Source organism: Corvus hawaiiensis, chromosome 7 (assembly GCF_020740725.1).
Source record: "Corvus hawaiiensis isolate bCorHaw1 chromosome 7, bCorHaw1.pri.cur, whole genome shotgun sequence".
In the NCBI taxonomy this organism is placed as follows: Eukaryota; Metazoa; Chordata; class Aves; order Passeriformes; family Corvidae; genus Corvus; species Corvus hawaiiensis.
Window position 1 is genome coordinate 11,459,371 of NC_063219.1, and position 18,341 is coordinate 11,477,711.

The window sequence follows — 18,341 nt, forward strand, 5'->3', positions numbered from 1 at the left end:
ACCGGCGATTCAGCTGTTCCATCTGTTGTATGGAATTTGACCTCTGGAGAATCTGTGGCGCTGGGGGAGCTGTAGGTCGCTGCCACGTTGTTGTCCTGTTCACGTGGTCCACGTAAAAAATCCGTCCATGGCTGTCAATTCGAGCCTCCCAGTCTAAGGAGCAACAAAATACCGTAAACTATGGAGGGCCTGGGGTTTATTCCTTTATTTGTTTTAGCTCTGTCACTTTTGTAACCCCATCCATTGTTTCAAGTGTCTATTTCTCTTTTACAGGATGACTTCAGCATAGAGCCTTCTTCCTGAAGGGTTAAGAGGAATGGCTTTTTCCTATTTTATCCCATAAGTCAAATTCCCTACTGTAGGTAAGGTTCCATGGAATCCATATCTAAAAACTTCCATTCCTTTTTCTATTCTATTTCCCTCTAACCAGTAACTGTCCAAGACAAAAAAAAACCACCCAACAAACAAAACATCTGTATACTTAGTTTAGTTCTCTTGGACTGAAGCAATTCAAGACCCAGTCTCTGAGGCTTATTCCTGTGCAAAAGGCCAACAGGTAAGTATCAAAATTCTTCCAAAGCTTGACACCCGCCATTGTTTTTCCCCAGCTAGTAGTAACAGTAATAAAATAGATGCCAGTGCTCTTCCTGTGTTTCCATCTACCTACATTAAAGGTAAGCAGACCTGCCAAGAAAGATGCTCAGTTATAGCACTCCTTCATATACTAAATGTATGTTCCAGAGTTGCCAGTTATGCAAATATCATAGTAAATACAGCTTTTTGTGTAACTGTAATGATGCCCATCGATTTTGCAGAGGAAGCTACAGACAGTGCTAGAAGTCTGCACCACCCCAGGAGAGCAGAGAGGAAGGCACTGGGACCTTTCCCCAGCCACAACTACCTTTCAGTGCTCAGCAGAAACCTGATGCATCACAACACCTGGGCCTCATTCTGCAGGCTTTTTGGGTTAGGCACACCATCTGCCCAATACCTGCTTGTAAAATGATCAAGACACCAAGAGACTGAACATAGCTGGGGTCTATGTAGCAGTTGTAGTAGTAGTAGAGGTAGTAATAATAACAACAACAATAACAATAATAATAAGAATTACTACTACTACATAGACATATACATATATATATGTACACAAAAAAATACACAAAACCCCACATCTATACAGAAACAGACATGCCTGATTCTTAGAAACTTGCAACTACAGAAAACGTGCAAACCATTTAGCACATCACTTGAAAAATAGTCTTTGAGAGCTCAGAAGGGGTCTAGATGAGGCTTTCTATATTGCAAGTCTAAGTGAAAGTACTATCTGCTGATAAAATAAAAACACTTGAGTTTTTTAACCAGAGGTTGTAAACAAAATAAAACATCGAAGTATTCCGGGAAGAACAGAATTGTTCATTGGAAAAAAAAAAAAAAAAACAAACCAAAAAACAAACAACAAAAGAACCCAAAAAAACCCTCAAACAGTTTACATTTGTGAATTCATTATCCTGCTTAAATTTCAAGCCCTAAACCACTGTATAGTAAGCTGGGATTTTTCTTGTGGTGTTTATGCCCCATTCTGACACAGTCACCATTTCTGTAATATGGTCTTGCAGAACAAAAATATTTTTGCCTGCATTTAATTTTAAATACACAAGTTTAAACACTTGGGCAACGGCTTCCAAAGTAAAGCATCCACATCAGTGTTGTGATGGACAAGGCTATCTTTGCTACATTCCTAAATAAGGCTATTCCATCAAATCGCTGTTAGTCAAATGTGTTACAAATAGCATGCTGAATTGCAAGATTGTCATTCACTGAGGTTTCATGGTCAAGCTTTTTTAATTTTTACCCAGGAATGTAGGAACTGGAGCATATTGTTGCACATTATAGGCAGAAATACAAGATAAATGTTTAAGTTCTGAAAAACTGAAAGAAATTCACATATTTTTCTTTCTTACTTTCAAATTCTGGTGAAACAAGAAATTGAATATAACCCAAATTACAAAGAAATTACATTTTAAAACTCAGAATCATAGTCTTAATATTTTCTCTAATTTTTCAGTATTAAAATATGAAACCTGTCACACATCTGAAAGCAGAGCTTTGGAGTGCAAAGTTGGATCTAGGCATTGATTAGTATTTAAGACTTTATTCATATTAGCAAATGGAGATTGCATTGGGCTTTGACTGTAAAGGGGCAATGTGTACATGCATCATGCCATGCATGACTGTGCAGAAATCCAGTAAATGTCAGAAATGTTAAAATACTACACAGCCAAAGCTTTTTCACAAACATGCCAATAGTTTTTCCAAGTAGTTATTGTAGTGTATAGTTTGCTTCTGAAACCACAGAACTGGACCAGCTAACGCTGTGCATTTCTGAAATATTTATCTCCCAGACACAGTTTTGTAAAATGTAAAACTGGTACATTAGGGTGGCAGTTAATTAACTTGAGGATCTACACACAAGATTAATCTGATTGCAATAGACACAGCAGGGAGCACAACCATATCATCATCCTGGTTTTCCACACACAGCTATATCTGTGTTCTGCTATCCTTCCAGTTACTTGCTCCAATTACAGAGCAAACACAATCCCATACCATACTGGCAAAGAGGGATCTGTTCATTTCACACTAAATATCTTAATTCTTACACTCCTTTAAAGTAACAGAGCTTTGTCACAGACTTCAGTGGGTCTGAACTTACCCTTTTTTTTTTGCATAGTTGCTTTAGAGCAATGTTTGCCTATTAGCTGTGTACCTTTTGGGGTGGGGGGTGTTCCTTTCTTTCAATACCTAATACTGGATAGATTTTCACTTCCCAAAGTTTAGGCAAGTGAGTAAGTTCAACAATTGAGAGCAAAGTATTTTTCATATGCATTGGAGAAATTACAATTTATATGTTTGTTAAGGCTCATCTAACTGTTGCTTCATGTCCAGGTTTATTTTAATATAAAATCTTCACTCTGTCTCAAAAAATGCAAAGAAAACACAGACACCTTAAAGCTAATCTGAAGATAGGAAAGATGTTGTATATTCCTTTGTAAATCATTACCATACAAGAAGTATTCAGAGATTTCAGAGTGCTTGACACCTCCCAGTGCCTCACGAGCACCATCACCTCAGCTCCCTGCCCCTGTGCTCTGCACACAGAAAAGGCAGCACGGTGCCTTCCTGCCTCTGCATGAGTGACATTCAGCAAGTCTGTGTGCACCAGGTGTAATTATCACAACAACAACACTGGACTTAATCATCACTCCTCACTTCCAACTTCTCAGCTGCTCGTTCTCGGTTCCCACATTCAAAAAGGAAATGTAATGAGATCTCAGCAATGAGACACAGGCAGCTTATCCCCCAGTTAAAGCATGGAGAAGCTCACTTGGTGGCAGAGCCTCATCCACCCTCTGGTACCGGCTAACGTCCTGACGGACTGAAGGCAGAGACCTCAAGGGCTGATGGCCATTGGCAGGAGAACCTGCAATCAAAACACACACAAATTATTTTCTTCAGTCAATGTGGGGAAGCCCTAGAGTTGTCTCTAAACTGAGTAAGCTATGTTAAAGCTTCTGCAGGACTACGATATTTCAAGATATCTATAACAGTTGTCTGTTCTTGGGGTCAAAATAGGTTATGCTGATAGTTCTAGCCAAGTGATTCCTCTGGGATGTCCTGGTCCTGGAAACATCACCTCTAGGATGTGCTGCATCCATCTGTGAGCAGCCAAAGCCAGGGCACAGAAACAAGCTGTTCCTGAGCCATATCCCAGGACAAAGCTCCACCTGGCCCCCTCCAAAACCTTGCTTAAGAGTGGGAGGTAAAACTGTCCATTGTCCTTCCTTGCTACAGCCAAACTGATCTGCAAAACATGATGCAATCTAACACCTAATAAAGAGCATCCCAAATGTCTAGAAAATGCTGTAAAATACTGATAGTATTGGAAATAAATACCAAAGTTATTATTTCCAAATCAACAACCTGTTTATGAAGAAATTAATACTGATATATAACTCTTGGTATGTTATGAAAAAGGTGCATTTGGAAACCCTCTTGATTGGATACAATTCAGTCCCTGAACAAACTGAACAGATAATCCATTTTTAAAGTTGCTTGGAAACAATTCATTAGGGACACATTTCTACTTTTAGCGATTTTAGTGAGACAGAAAATTCTCAACTATTAAAATAATTTTTAAATCAGTAAGAGTTTTACAATGTTAACTTGGGTAACACATTCCTTTCCTCCCGAGGTTCCAGTGTACTAGGATCCATCTGTACAGAGAAGGAACTGGGAAAAGGAAGATAAAGAGCCTGAAGTTGACCCTAAAATGATTATTTTTCCTTTCCCCTTTCTTTTGATTGCCCTTATGTTTTAATGCTAATATAAAATATTCAAAAGAAAAGAGCCAAATATAAATTCTACTTTGCATTTCATACTTTTAGGGAGTTTTGTCCCTCCTCATTACCATTTTCATTAGTGAGCGGGGTAATATTGTGGAATTCTTTCCTCCTCTTCATCCTTCTCACTACTCTCTCAAGAATTAAAATCTATCCAATTTCAAAATCAACAGGTTTTGGATATTTCAGGTTTGGATTTTTCATTAAATCAAAAACCCCCAAGAGTCTCTTGAAGAAATAAATAAATTCAAAGGAACAAAAAATTCTTGAAAGATAATGAACTTGAGAAATTAAAGATCTTTGTTTTCAGATGTTAATTTTTGTAATTTTTTTTTACTCTCTGCAGTAAAGTCACTTCAGAAAGTGCCTCCTGCAGTGTTACCTCCAGTAGCTCCTTCAAGCTGTGCTGTGGCACCCTCACAAGCTGCTTGTGCTCCTTCAATTTCTTCATCCTGAGACTGGCTCTGGGCAGCTGCTGCCTGCAGGCTTCTTCTTCTTTGCCAGATTTCTTCTGCTTCCTCTTGGTCTTGCAGTTCACCTGTCTCAGCCTCCCGCGCCTCCTCCGGAGGTAACTGCACCGCAGGCAGAGAGCCAGCAGCACTCGCAGAGTCCTGCGCTTCGGCACCCGGCTCCGCTCCAGCTGCCTCGGGGGCACAGGCTCCCTCCTCCTCCTCCTGAGAGGAGAAGGCTGGAGTCTCGGGAAACCTGGCGCTCTCGCAGGAAGAGCAGCGCATTTCCACGGAGGAGCGCCGCACCGTCGCGCTCTCGTTGCAGGAGCTGTCGGCTCCCTCCGCGTCGCTCTCGCCCTCGGGCCGGGTGCTGGCCTCGCTGACGCTCTCGGTGCGAGCGGGGTCGCTCTGCTCGGTCTCTGACGACAGCTGCGAGGGCTCCGACCCTTGGTCAACGGACTCCGTTTCGCTGACGCCCCTTCTGCTCCCACCTGCGGCTTCAGCAGCTCCAGTGTCCGCACTGCCAGGAGGCTGCTCTGCCTCCGGAGCGGCAGAGGACTCGCTGCCAGCCTGCTCAGCTGGTGCTTCAGCCTGAGAATCCTGCAGGCTTTCGCCTCCTTCCTGGGGAGGTGGAAGGTCTGGGAGAGAATCTTGCTGCTCATCAGCTGATGGCAAAGGAGCATCGGAGGCTGAAACCCTTTCACTCTCTGCAGGCCCTGGCATTACCTGATCTGATGAGGAACTCATATCATTTCTTTCAACATTTCTGGTAGCACCATTAAGCATTACTAAACCACCATCATCTTCCAAGGAAGATGGAAAACCCAGGTCTTGATGTAGCTCGTGCTCCTCTTCATCTGAGTCAATGTGAAGCATAGCATTAAGTCTTGTGTCAGTAGGGAAGCTACTCCTCAGTTTTGGGGAGGCTCCACGTGGACGGTCACCACAGGCAGATGTCCCTGGTCTGGGATGGTTATTGTGTTCTATTGCATCAAGATAGTCATTTAGTGAGTCCTGGCGACCTCTGGGAGGGGATGATCTTGAAGCCCCAGAGGTCAGCTCATCCTGGTCTGTCTCCAGAGTCCTACTAGTCCTTAAAGAGTGTCTCAGGATTGCGTCTCCAGAAGATTCCTCAAAGACTGGGCCATTGGAACACACTGTGGATGTATCGTGATGTCCTGCTGGCATGTCCTCGTCATCAGAGGGGCTCCCCAAGTCTCCATTTACGGAGGTGGTTCCTAGCAAAGTGCCAACTGTTTCTGGTGAAGCATCTGCAGAGACAGAAAGACTGAATGTGAAACACAGAGCAGCAACACACAGTTCATGGTACTTAAATTATATAAAGATACACATCCTTCAAGATGCTTGCTTATTTTAATCAGACAACTGAGGGCAGAAAATTCAATCAAAATAACAGAGGCATCTACACTGTTGGAACAGCAGTTAGAGAATTTTCTCTGCATAAGTCTATACTGTTTTGTAGGGTATAAAAAATTTAAGGGGTGTGAAATATGACTTTAAAGGATTCCCATTTTGCTTTCAAAAGACAGAGCACTGCCAAGCATAAAATGAGAATCATAAGCAGATTCATTTAGAATCAGTCCAACAAAATCCAAAACAATATCCTAAGCGTTGGTGTTTTTGGAATTACCATCTCCAAAGCAGTACCTGCCATATCTAAATTCTGAACCCCAACAGAAAAGAATCTGTAGTAGGGGGACTGTACACAGATGAGAAAGTATATATGTCCTCAACGACAGAAAATCCTACGCATAGAAATACACAGAAACTCTCTCCTTACTGGATCTCTGGAGATCCAGATCATTGAAAAATTCTCACCTTCATGAACGGAAGATGTGATTTCCACTTTGAATTGGAGATACCCACTAACATGATCAGCTGGGAGCCTTCTGCCAAGATTATAGCTGAGAACCTGGTCTCTGCAAAATCAAAAATATTGGGTTTTTAAAAGGTTTTCTGGTTTCATGTTTCCAGTATTTAATTTTTATTACGGTCTTAAAATCAGCTACATACTCTGGTTTGCACAGAAGAGCACAAACACCAACAATGGTGTAAAATACCTTTCGTTAACAGATAAAGCAGCCTAAAAAACTATGTTGGATCAATTCCAAATACAGATTGTGCCCCCACCAATTCTTATATATCCCTAAATATCTTAAGTTCTAAAGAAATCCAACTGCGAAGATCCCTCTCCCCATACCTCCTCCTTTCCCCAATACAAAATATTTTATAATTAACAAAACCTTTCTGCCCCCTTGTGGTTTTTACTATGTACAAAAGTCACAGACAGTTTCTTCATATTTTTTCACATTCAACAAAGCACTTCTGCATTCTGATTTAGAAAAGCTATTAATGCTTGAGTTTATCTTCAAATACGTTCTTAAGAGTTACTGAATTCAGTGGGGCTCAGACTAGATTAGACACTTGCATCAGCTTGAGACTTTGGATCGGATCTCAGGTTGTACATTCTTATTTCGGCACAGCCAGAATTCACAGCCCCAGCTCCCCTCAGCACAGCTGGGACAGCTGAAGGAAGAACAGGGAGCTACTAAAGACCACCACAGGAAATTATTGTTATTTATGCACATAACTTTATACTGGTATAAACACCTCTCCTTTAGTGGGAGCACTCCTACTGCAAAATAAAACAAATGCAGTTATTACTGAAATAAGCTGCAGCAGTTCTCATAAACTTTTAGGGAAGATAAAAGCCCTGAGTGGACAAGCAACCTCCCCTCCCCATGCTGCTCTGTAGCCCACAGGACACCAAATCACTGCAGTAGCATCTCCAGGACCTGTCACAGATTCCTCATTCTGTACTCCAACTCTTCAGTCAGACATCTGAGGTTTCCAGTTTTTATATAAGTTTTATATTACTCCAGGCCACTTGAGAACAGAGGAAACCACGACATGAATAATGCCTTCTCTGTATTCAGCTGAATCAATTCTAGATGATTCTCATGCTCATTTATCATGTTTTCCAGGAAATTAAAAGCCACTGGCCATTTCTTTACACAAACTTGTGAGCTACGACTACAGTTAAAAGTGGGGCAGAATTTATCTAAAAGTGGTTGGTTCTGGATTTCACCTTTTCATTCATTAATAATCATCCTTGACATCACCAAAATGATGGTGTCATACTTGCTTGACCAAAAAAAAAAAGCAAGAGAATTAGCAGTTAACTGTATATTTTGTACATTTCTGTTTCATGTCTACATTAACCACTACTTTACTTTGCAAAACCTTTGGTGAAATATTTTCTGTCTTTACACAAAAACTGAAAATGGACAGATGTATTACAGAAGAAGAAGCAAAACAGATTAAATGTCAGTTCTAACAGCAGTGTGGCAAACCAACCAAATACCCATATTCTTGATACATATTTATTATACTGCCTCTAAAATCCTAAAAAGATTTGATATATTAAATATACAGAATTGAAGTATGGAGAAGAAAACAGGAAATGTCTTCCAGATTAATGGCTTGAAAAAACAGAGGTGAGAACTGATGAACACAGCAAACGGGTAATTTCCACAAATTGCAGCACCAGGAATCCCAGAGCAGAAAAACATTTTGGTGTTTAGCAAGGAAATAAACACCCTGCACTAGGTTTTCACACCAGCCTGTATCACAGTGATATTTTTGAGTGTATAGCAGTGTGCAAACTTATTAGAAAAAGCTGCTTGTTCAACTTAACACAATTTGCTGAAACTCAAAAACGAGGCACTTACTAGAAAAGTTAGATTGTACATATACCTACATTGTTTGTGGATACCACAACCACTGACAGAACAAGAGGACACAGTCTCAAGCTGCACCAAGGGAAATTCAGGTGGGATATTAGGAAGAAGTTTTTCATGGAAAGAGTGGTAAAGTACTGGAATTGTCTGCCTGGGGAGGTGGTGGAGTCACCATCCCTGGGTGTGTTTGAAAAAAGATTGGATGTGGCACTTGGTGCCATGGTTTAGTTGAGGTGGTGTTAGGGCATGGGTTGAACTCAATGATCTTAGAGGTCTCGTCAAACCTGGTGATTCTGTGATACAATACAAATGGGCAGGCTTTTCTAAAAAATGTTTTTAAATAAATTCTGTATCAGAAGGTATTATCAAAATTTTAAGCTACTCTTATAATTTTATCCTTCTTTTACTTACCAATGTAGACACGACTTTGAAAACTTAAAGCTGAAAACTGTTTTCAAATTGAATTTGATTTTCTCCCCTCATGCAACTTGTTACTTTGAGGGGAATATCTGTGAAAAAGGAGGCCAGTTTGTATAAAAGTGTGATGACACTGACATGCCCTTAAGCTTTAAAGAAGAAAATATGCATTTAATTGCACCATCATTCCTCATGGGCCTAATCCAGTGGCTTTTTAAAGTCAATGGAGACACATTAACTTTAGCAGACTTTGAGGCAGCGCCTTTACAAAAGGCACACACAACAGTTGAATTTTGAGTCCCATCAATGAGCTATTCATAACAAAAGGCAATTTTAATTGTGTAGTACCAGAAGCACTCTGAAAAGTAAGGAGTCACAGCAGTTCTGGCCAATTAGCTGAAAGGATTTAACATCTCTGATTATTGAACTGACAATTAAAAAGACTTGAGCTGTACAAGAAGTCAGTCGATTATATCTGCTTGTTCTAAAAAATTTGCACACAACCATGTAGTATCGTCATAGTGCCTTGCTTCCTGACTAGATAGCCAAAGGGTAACTTTTTTTGTGAATTAACATTTTTTATGTAAAGAAATTAAGCTGAAAACAAAATACAGACACACATCAACACAAACATGGGTACATGTATTCAAGACAGGGCTAGAAACATTGCCATTTTCCAATCAGGCAATAAAGCTATTAAAATTACTACTACATTCCTTACTACAGATGTAGTAAGAATTTGCTGGTCTGTACCAGTAAGCCAGAAAGGCTGCTCTTTGCCAATATCCTAGATGCTGAGTCTTCCTGCTGAACACAAGTTAGCATTAAGAATGTATTCATTTACCCAATTGCATGTCTCTCCAATAGTCTCTGAACAGGTATGGTTAACTTCCCAAGGAAGCGCTTGATGATTGGACGACTCTTGGCAAATTTGTCTTTAACCTCAATTTCCAGGACATCTGTTAGAAGTGCAACAAAAGAATATTTCTGGAAGGAAAGAACATATTTGACACCATATCAATACACCTTTATTCAGAAAGTATATACTTAATTACTACTAATGTGCAGCAAACTCCGAAAGTAATGACTGATGACAGCAGTTTCCACACGGCAAAATAATGTCAACATCATTTATTAACGAATTTTTGCATATATAACTAGCTTTTTACTATTTTACATTCCATTTTACTGTTCCTTGAAAAGAATTTCTCAGTAAGAAATTGCACTGGATTAAAGCACTTTCAGAGTCTATGTCAGAAAGTAGAAAGCCACTGCAAGCTATCGCTTCCTTCTATTTGCACAGGAGAAAGCAAAAAAGAGAAGGAACCCTTGCTGTACTCTGTCAGGTCAATGCAGGAGGAAGGAAGTTAAGTGTCTCACTCCAGTCTGTGCTCAGAAGAATTTCCCTCCCAACACCATGCTTTGCATTAATGTTTTGTATGCATGACAGGAAGTCAAAAGTGCAGTGCATATACAGAACATTCTGGAGCACCATTACTAAAGGAGGAGAATTTTCCATGGAGTTTTGCCCCAACATTGACAAATGTCAGCAAACTCCAACAGAACCTTCTCCCACACTTGGGGACTTTAAACAATATGGTGCTAATTTACAGAAGATTTCTTGATGTCTGGTAAAATCATTCTTCCACCTTTCCCTCCATGGGAACATTAACACAGTTGCTCTCTTCAGCCTTCATTTTCATGCATTTTGTGGGTACTTCATCTCTTAGATCTGTACTGCTCTGTCAAGTGTGCCCAAAGATGGCCAAAATATTCAAAACTGGCACAGGGCAAATGTTAAGCAAGCATGTTGGCAGACACACACACCTACATACAGTGTGATGATAAACTACCTTAGGAAAACAAGCTTAGGAACCCAACATTTGTATTTCTCATCTAGATTTTACGATATTCCAAATAAACAAGCAAAGTATGGCATAGCCTACTCAGAAGAAACAAAGTCATCTGGTTACACTTTTACTATCTGCTACCTTTAAGATATCTGAGCAAACCACAACCTGTGTACAATGCCTAATACACATGTGGTTAGGTAGCCAAAGATATATTGAACAAGGAACAAAAGGAGAAATAGCTCCTCAGTTCAGCTGTAGGCATGAGATAAATATATTCCAAAAAACCAATTAAACTGGCTCAGGAATAACATCATTTCCTCATGCTGGGCAACTGTCAGAACTGGGTTCCTCTGATAAACAGAACTTAAAAATTTGTCACTCTCAGTTTGCTATAGTATCACCAATTACTTTGCAGAAAGTATTAGATGTAAAACAGGATCAATTCTGCACCACTAGGACAGCATATGTAATGGGATCATAACTGCTGCTGTCAGAGCATTGCTACAGGGAAGATCCAGCAGCTAAAGCAAGCTGATACAACTCCTGCACCAGCAGACATAATCACTTTTCTAATAAGCTTCAAAGCCAAGGAGAACTGGAGGAGAAATAAAATTGGGGAGAAAAAGAGTAGGTTTTCTTTCTATCTACTGGATAGATGGATAGACAGACAGAAAACTGAAGAACCAGTTTAGAGATCTGAACTTGGATTTTTCAGAAGATTTTAAGACTATTCACATCTACAGTCTTTCCCACAACCAAGCACCCCAGGGCAGTGCTAATGCTGGCCCTGCTCAGTTCTGCTTTACTGCTTGTTTGGTTAATGATTTGTGGAAACATTTCCCAAAGCCTACTCAGTTTTCATCTTCCTAAAGAATACATCAACATTCACCACAGTACAGGCTTGCCAGTCCTGAAAGGGCTATGGATGTGTGTCAGTAGTTTCACTTTGCCACATAAACATTTATCTTCAAAAGCAAGCCTGGCTCTCCTGCATTCAATGAAAGTTGTGGGACTGAGTTCCTTCCCTGGGATCTGCACAGTTCTCCCAACACAAACACAGTTGGCAAACTGGCTTCTGCCAGACTGTGTGTTTGCCCCCCTTGCTGAGTGGTGCTCTAACACCTTCCTGGGTTTTCCTTCCTGCAGTTGTGCTCGCAGGGGCTCCACCAAAGAGCATCCCCTCTGCCTGACAAAACTGACAATTTGTCACCTGCTACACACCACAAAAACACCATTTCCAAATGAACAGTTGTTGCAATCATTGAGCATAAATGTTCATGTAGTGTACCTTCTCTTAAAGAGTCTTCTCACAACATATAATCCAACTTTAACTAATTTATTTTTGCAATTTCAAGAAATCTACAAGGTGGCTAAGTGAGTTCAGCTTTTTTTAGCAGAGGAGGGAATGAAAACCTGCCAGCAGCTTAAATACCCGTCTTTAATATGCAGATGATAACTGTTTCTATCCACCAACAGGATTCCTAAAATGACTAAAATTTCTGTGTCACTTTAAATACCTTGCTACAAAAGAAGCTCACAGCTTTCAGAGAGTAAGGCCTAATGCATGAGGAGAAAGTGCAAGCCTGGTACAGTGCATCAGCTGGCAGAGAGCTCTCAGCAGGGATACATTACCTCTCTGTGCCAAACAGGATTTGTTGTGTTACTGATGATAGTCGACCTTCTTTCCTGGCCATGGTGAGCAAACGTAGGAAATGTACTTTTCTTGCCTGGCTGAATGGACATCTTTAGATAAGGATCAGGGTTGAAGAACATGCCCTTTTTAAGTCCAGCTGCTCTAATATCTATAAAGCAAAACAAGAAGGAAGGAAAAAAGGAACTGAGTAAATTAAAGCTAGTTCACAAAGTAGTGTATTCCTAAAATACTACCCAGGAAATAAATTCACCACAGATTACTAAATAAAGCAACTTAAAAGTACTCACACGTTAACTGGATCCAGTGTACAGCAGGAAATCAAGTGTTTTCCCAAAAGAATATAAGGAAGAAAGGTATCAACATCCTCATTTACATTTGAGCCTCCAGTTATTTGTAAAACAAAAGCATAAACTTGTAGATCACCTACAAATGCTTTTCTCAGTAAGGTATGTACGGTATTTCCACTCAAGGAAAGAAAAGAAACACTGACAAAAACGGCCCAAAATGAACCACACAGTACTTGTTTTGTTTCTAGGCAAGGAGAGGAGGCAAAAACTGTATGGGAGGTAATGTAGTGAACAGACACCTTCCAAAAGTTCAGTCTTTGATAAATGTAACTTATCAAGTCTGCTCTGGACTATGATGCAATTTTTTCCCAACAAAGCAGATAATCCATCCCACATAAAAAGAGGCAAAGTTTTCTGAAAAGGCTTCTTTCTTCCTAGGGAAACCTCAATACTGCAACCCTCGCAACTTACAATAATAAATAATAATTTCCTCAGAAACATACTGTCATGACTAAGGACTTCAATGATAGTGCAAGCTTCAGCAACAAGAAAAATAAAGAGGTACTTTTTATAGAATACTAGATTTTAAACTTAACTGTAAAATATTTCTCTGTTTCTCTGTAGGTTTGCTGAAGCACAAGACTCGTGTCTTTTTCCATTAAGTACACCGGTATGCTGCATGCAGTAATGCAACTGGCACATACAATTTATACATGCAGGCAAAATTCCCTGCTCTAAAATTAAATGCCATGCCTGTGGATTTAGTAAAAAAAAAATAAAATAAACCTACCCAATATTCAGAATACACACAGCAGAAACATGATGAAATAAAGAGTCGTGCAAATGAACAACCCAAAAACATTACAGGACACACATCACAGGCCTATCAGTCAATACACCTTTCAAAATTATTTTATGGGACTTCTCAGGCAGAATCACAGCTGACTATTAAACAAAACTGGTTTTTCAGAATTCACAAAGTAATTACTTGTACAGTCCACTATGTGAGTCTGCACAACCTATCAGCTCTATCCCAGGTAACTGCTGAAAGGCCACTTCAAAAAGCAGGTTTTTTCTGCTCTACCTCTACGATCTCTACATGTTTTTTATTGTCAGCTCTTCAAGTTTCAGAAGTGAATTTCATCTGCCTTTGCTCAAGCTGAATATGCTTCTGTCTCACACAAGATTTCCCTGGAATAAAGTGCTAATCAAAACAAGTGAAGCTGGTAGACTGCACCCCTACAGCTATTTCACTGTAGTGACAGCTTAGCTCTGTTACAAGTGAAATTTTTTTCCCTTTCTAAGCCACCATTTGCAGCTATTGCTTTTTTCAAGGTGATGAAGCCAGACAGCATTTTAGTTAGAGGTAGTTTTCCACTCTTCAATCTGAGAGGAACTGTCCCTTGTGCAAACTGGAAATTTCTCTAAATTTTTCATGCTGGGATATATCAAATCCATTTCTTTCACTGGAGAGCCATGATTCTGGCTGGTTTTCAACCAACAGTTGTTCTAAAGAAATGACATCTTTCAAGCCACTAGAGTGTGCTCCTACAGAGGCTAATGAAGAAAAGCATTCCATCTTTGATGTTATTTAGAACAGCAACTTTTTACTTTTTTTTTTTAACAATAATTTGTAAAACACAGAATAGTGTTGTTTTTTACCTGATAGGGTAAAGCTGACTAACTTCCTAGAGTGCTGGGCTCCAGAAGCACCTTCATCCGTGCCTTCTACTCCCATCTGAAGAGGAGAAAAAAGAAGAAATATACCACAGAAGTTTTCATCCGCTTTGTACATGCCTGAGGATGATAACACAATTTGAAAGTACTATGCTAGGGAAGCACCCGACCAAATACTGCCTATTACCACAGAGAGCATTTGTTTACAGCATTTGTTTACAGCAAAATTTCTATTATTTATGTCACACAGTGCTAATTAATACACCAGGAGCTCAAATCTTCCAAACAGAACATGTATAGGCTAATACACATGCAGACAATTTTAATTGGAGAAAACCTGTATTTTTTTACAGCTTTCCCTTCTGTAAAATAACAAACAACAGTATGGATTTGTAATACAAACCAAAGCACTGAGCTGGCCAGTGACCAGCAAGCATATGTACCTTTTGTCACTTTCCACAAATAAATAATTTAGTGTGCAACAAAAAAAAGTGAAGAGATCAAAGAGAGACTAAGAAAGCTTTTGGCTCTATGAACAAAAGCTCCTTTTAAACAGAAAAGCACATCAGACATCTAAATATAAATGTGGTCTAAAAGCTTATGCTTCACAGATTTTGAGGTTTGGTTTCTACTGAAATCCCTCATTAGGTAAAGCACTACTTCAGAATAAAATGTCCCTCACGTATTAATATCTATCTCTTTCAACTAGCAGAAGAATTTGTCTTTCAAGACAGAGGAGATGCGCATCCAGCCGAATAATCTATCACGGAGACATCAATGGAGCTGTCTTCGAAGACAAATGGTTCCCTGGGCAGGCACTGCACTCACTCCCAGGCAAGAGAGGTGACACAGAAAAAGTTTGAGCCAAACACAGCACTGAGGATTAATACCAGTAATAGAACAGGGTCTGATGAAAATAAGCTGAATAAAAATGGGCACACCTGTGTGCGTAGATGAAAAATGTGAGGCAGCCCTGAGCAGCTGAGCAGTGGTTTGAAGTCACCAGATGGATAAATGACTCTGCAGCTGCGGTAGCCACAGGGAAGCTGCTTTGCATTCACTGAACACGTAATCATTCCTTTTTCTATCACTTTAAGCTACTTAATATTATTAGCTTTCAAATACTTCCCACGATGATCAGCAAGCACATTGGAATTTCAATGGAATTAGCAAACGTGCAGATTTCTTCAGTCAAAGTGATGAAGCACCCATGATGTTGGAGCCTGACATCCCCGTGGGCCTCAGCAGTCTTGTGAGGGAACACACCGTGCCAACAAGCCCTGCTACTCGCCAGCCCGCCCATTCCCTTCCCTCACTGCTGGCTTCATGGGCACCTCCCACTCTCAGGGCAAGACAAGTCTCACCAGAGTACTCAGAACTATCCCCTTTCCACCCAGCATGACATTATTATGCCAGTGATTTTATATGGATGCATAAGCAGTGACAGGTGGTAGCAAAATTATGAAGGCATCAAAAGCAGTGGGTTAATTCCAGCTGGATCAGTGTCCCCTTGTCTACAGACAGATACCATGGAAGCAGCAAGGGGTGCATCACACTGTGATAGTGTTGCTGTCCAGGCAAGGCCACAGGAATGCTCTGTATTCCAGTTTCCTCTTTTGGGCTTATTTCAGCACACACTATTTTCCTTGTTAAAAATGCTACTCATCAACAAAAAGGCCTTCCCCATTCTATATCTATTTTTCTGCTCTAAGTCAGACTTCATTCGAATAATTCACATTGCTAATCATAAGTTCATCTTACAGGAAATAGAATTTGCCCACAATTCAGCTATGGTAACATGAATGGTGACAGTGTTTCCTAGCACTTCCATGATTTTTCTATATAACCTTTTCCTGTTCCAGTATGATCTGAACAGCAATTTCAATTCTTCTGTGCCAAGTGAAAAATTTCATCCCAGCACACACACGGAATTTTCCATCTGGTGTAACACTGTTTCTGAATGCTCCATCAGGCTTTCTATCTTCCTTGAGTCAAACAAACACCACAGAATGTTAGCTGCTTATCCAAAAATATGATGGACTGAAATACCTGGTGTGATACACCATCAGTATGAGACAATCCAGTAAGCAGGGAATTTATTGCACCATAAAAAAGGGGACTGGGCACACCATGACTCTCTTACCACTTCCCCAAACAGCATTTCTCTAGCAAGAGACAAAACAAGTACCAAGAAAACCCAGTAATCTCTACTGCACAGTGCTTAAGCTCCACACCAAAACCATGGGCATGCAGTGAGGTTTTAATGTTTAACAATAGGTTTACTTACATACAACTAACCCAATATGACATTTTTAGGAAGTATCATCTGAACTGTCATACAACATTCTCATCAGGGAAACTAACAGCTCACTATTTCTGGAGGTCTGCACTGTTAACACAAACAAAAATGTTTATATAAAATTACCCCTTCCAGCAGGTCTGTAAATTCTGTACAATACCCAGGACCCTGCATTACCACTCAAAGGAAAGAAATTTAAACAGCAACGGCTGGCATAAGCCTTCAAGAATTACCATGACTCTGAAAGAAAGATCTTCAAGTAGCTACCAATTAAATTCATACTCAGATGACAGAAGTTCATATGTCCTTTTGTTCAATGAATCTCAAAACTACTGGTGGGTAACATGATAAGGTCAAGAAAATATCCAACTCCAACTGGTTTCTCCATTCAGTATAATCACTCTGCGTCTCAATAATGATATGGTGCAGCATGCAGCCCATTCTAAGGGTTATTCTGAGATGCATTTATTCCTCTTGTTCAAAATCAGACCACCTTACCGTCTTTAGTTTATAAATTGATATTAAAGACAGTAGCTGTCAAGCTCATTAACTATGACACGTTTTCTCCTGTAAAATATCAAGTTTGTATGCATCTGTGAAACTGTTACTCATAGTGAGATCTGACAAAGACGTGAAAGTTAAATTATGCTATCACCTAGGTTTGTAATTCTAAGAGAAAACCCTCACACATTTGGTATACTGAGATATAAAGTCTAGTATAGTACATACAGTATCAGACAACCATAGCATGCACTTGTATATAATACACAGCACTGAAAAAGCACAAGTTTAGAATAAAAGCTATTCATTCTGAGTAACTTCTGCTCTACTGGATCTTCAACACTGCAGTTGTCAGGACACCACCCTGACAGCTGTGATCTTAAATATTTGGCAGCTAGCATCAATGAATCAAATGCACTGTGAAACTTGCTGAAGCTTCAGCTGAACAGCTAACCTGTTAGATAAATTACTTCCAGCAAAAGCACCATGGTACAAGTTTGGAAGCCTTTTCTTCCACTACTTTAACAACTGTTCCACTACTACTTAAACAACTAAAAAAACTCCTCTAAAACTTATAATGCATAATGCAATATGCAGTAAGTCTCATAACGCAAATGCAGTAAGACAATACTTCCCAATAATCAGGGAATTACTAAATCTCAATGGTATATGAACACTCAAAGAATTCTGTAATTTTTGCAAGAGCAGAGTTTTGTCCAGTTTCATTTATACTAACAATTGCTATTTCAGCAGCAATTTCATAGTGAATATTAGGAAATATTTGAGAAGTAAGAAGAAACTGAGAATTTGGACAAGGTTTCAGTTATATAACCAGTGCGAAAAATTTCTATTATGCTGTTAAACTACAGAAAACTATAAGTATCAAAAAACTGAAAGCAAGCAAAGTCAAACTCTTAGCATAAAAAAATTCAGTTAAGCTCAGTGACTTTTTACTGTTATTTTATTATGAGCAATGCAAAACCATGAAAAGCATTTTCCAGGTTTTATAATTTTTGTTAGGCAACACTTTTTTTTTGAAAAAT

At 39.6% G+C, this 18,341-nt stretch overlaps 1 protein-coding gene across 5 annotated transcripts in view; it reads right to left on the reverse strand.

Annotated features, from left to right (window-relative positions):
- The window catches only part of HECW2 (HECT, C2 and WW domain containing E3 ubiquitin protein ligase 2), a 154,543-nt gene that overhangs the window by 44,233 nt on the left and 91,969 nt on the right, over positions 1 to 18,341 (reverse strand). For all 5 annotated transcript variants that reach the window (XM_048310215.1, XM_048310213.1, XM_048310216.1 and 2 more), the window contains 7 exons: positions 14,484 to 14,559; positions 12,513 to 12,682; positions 9,872 to 10,014; positions 6,689 to 6,789; positions 4,783 to 6,120; positions 3,386 to 3,481; positions 3 to 153 (listed from right to left, as the gene is read on the reverse strand). In XM_048310215.1, the coding sequence (XP_048166172.1) occupies positions 3 to 153; positions 3,386 to 3,481; positions 4,783 to 6,120; positions 6,689 to 6,789; positions 9,872 to 10,014; positions 12,513 to 12,682; positions 14,484 to 14,559 (2,075 nt within the window). The remainder of the gene's footprint in view (positions 1 to 2; positions 154 to 3,385; positions 3,482 to 4,782; positions 6,121 to 6,688; positions 6,790 to 9,871; positions 10,015 to 12,512; positions 12,683 to 14,483; positions 14,560 to 18,341) is intronic.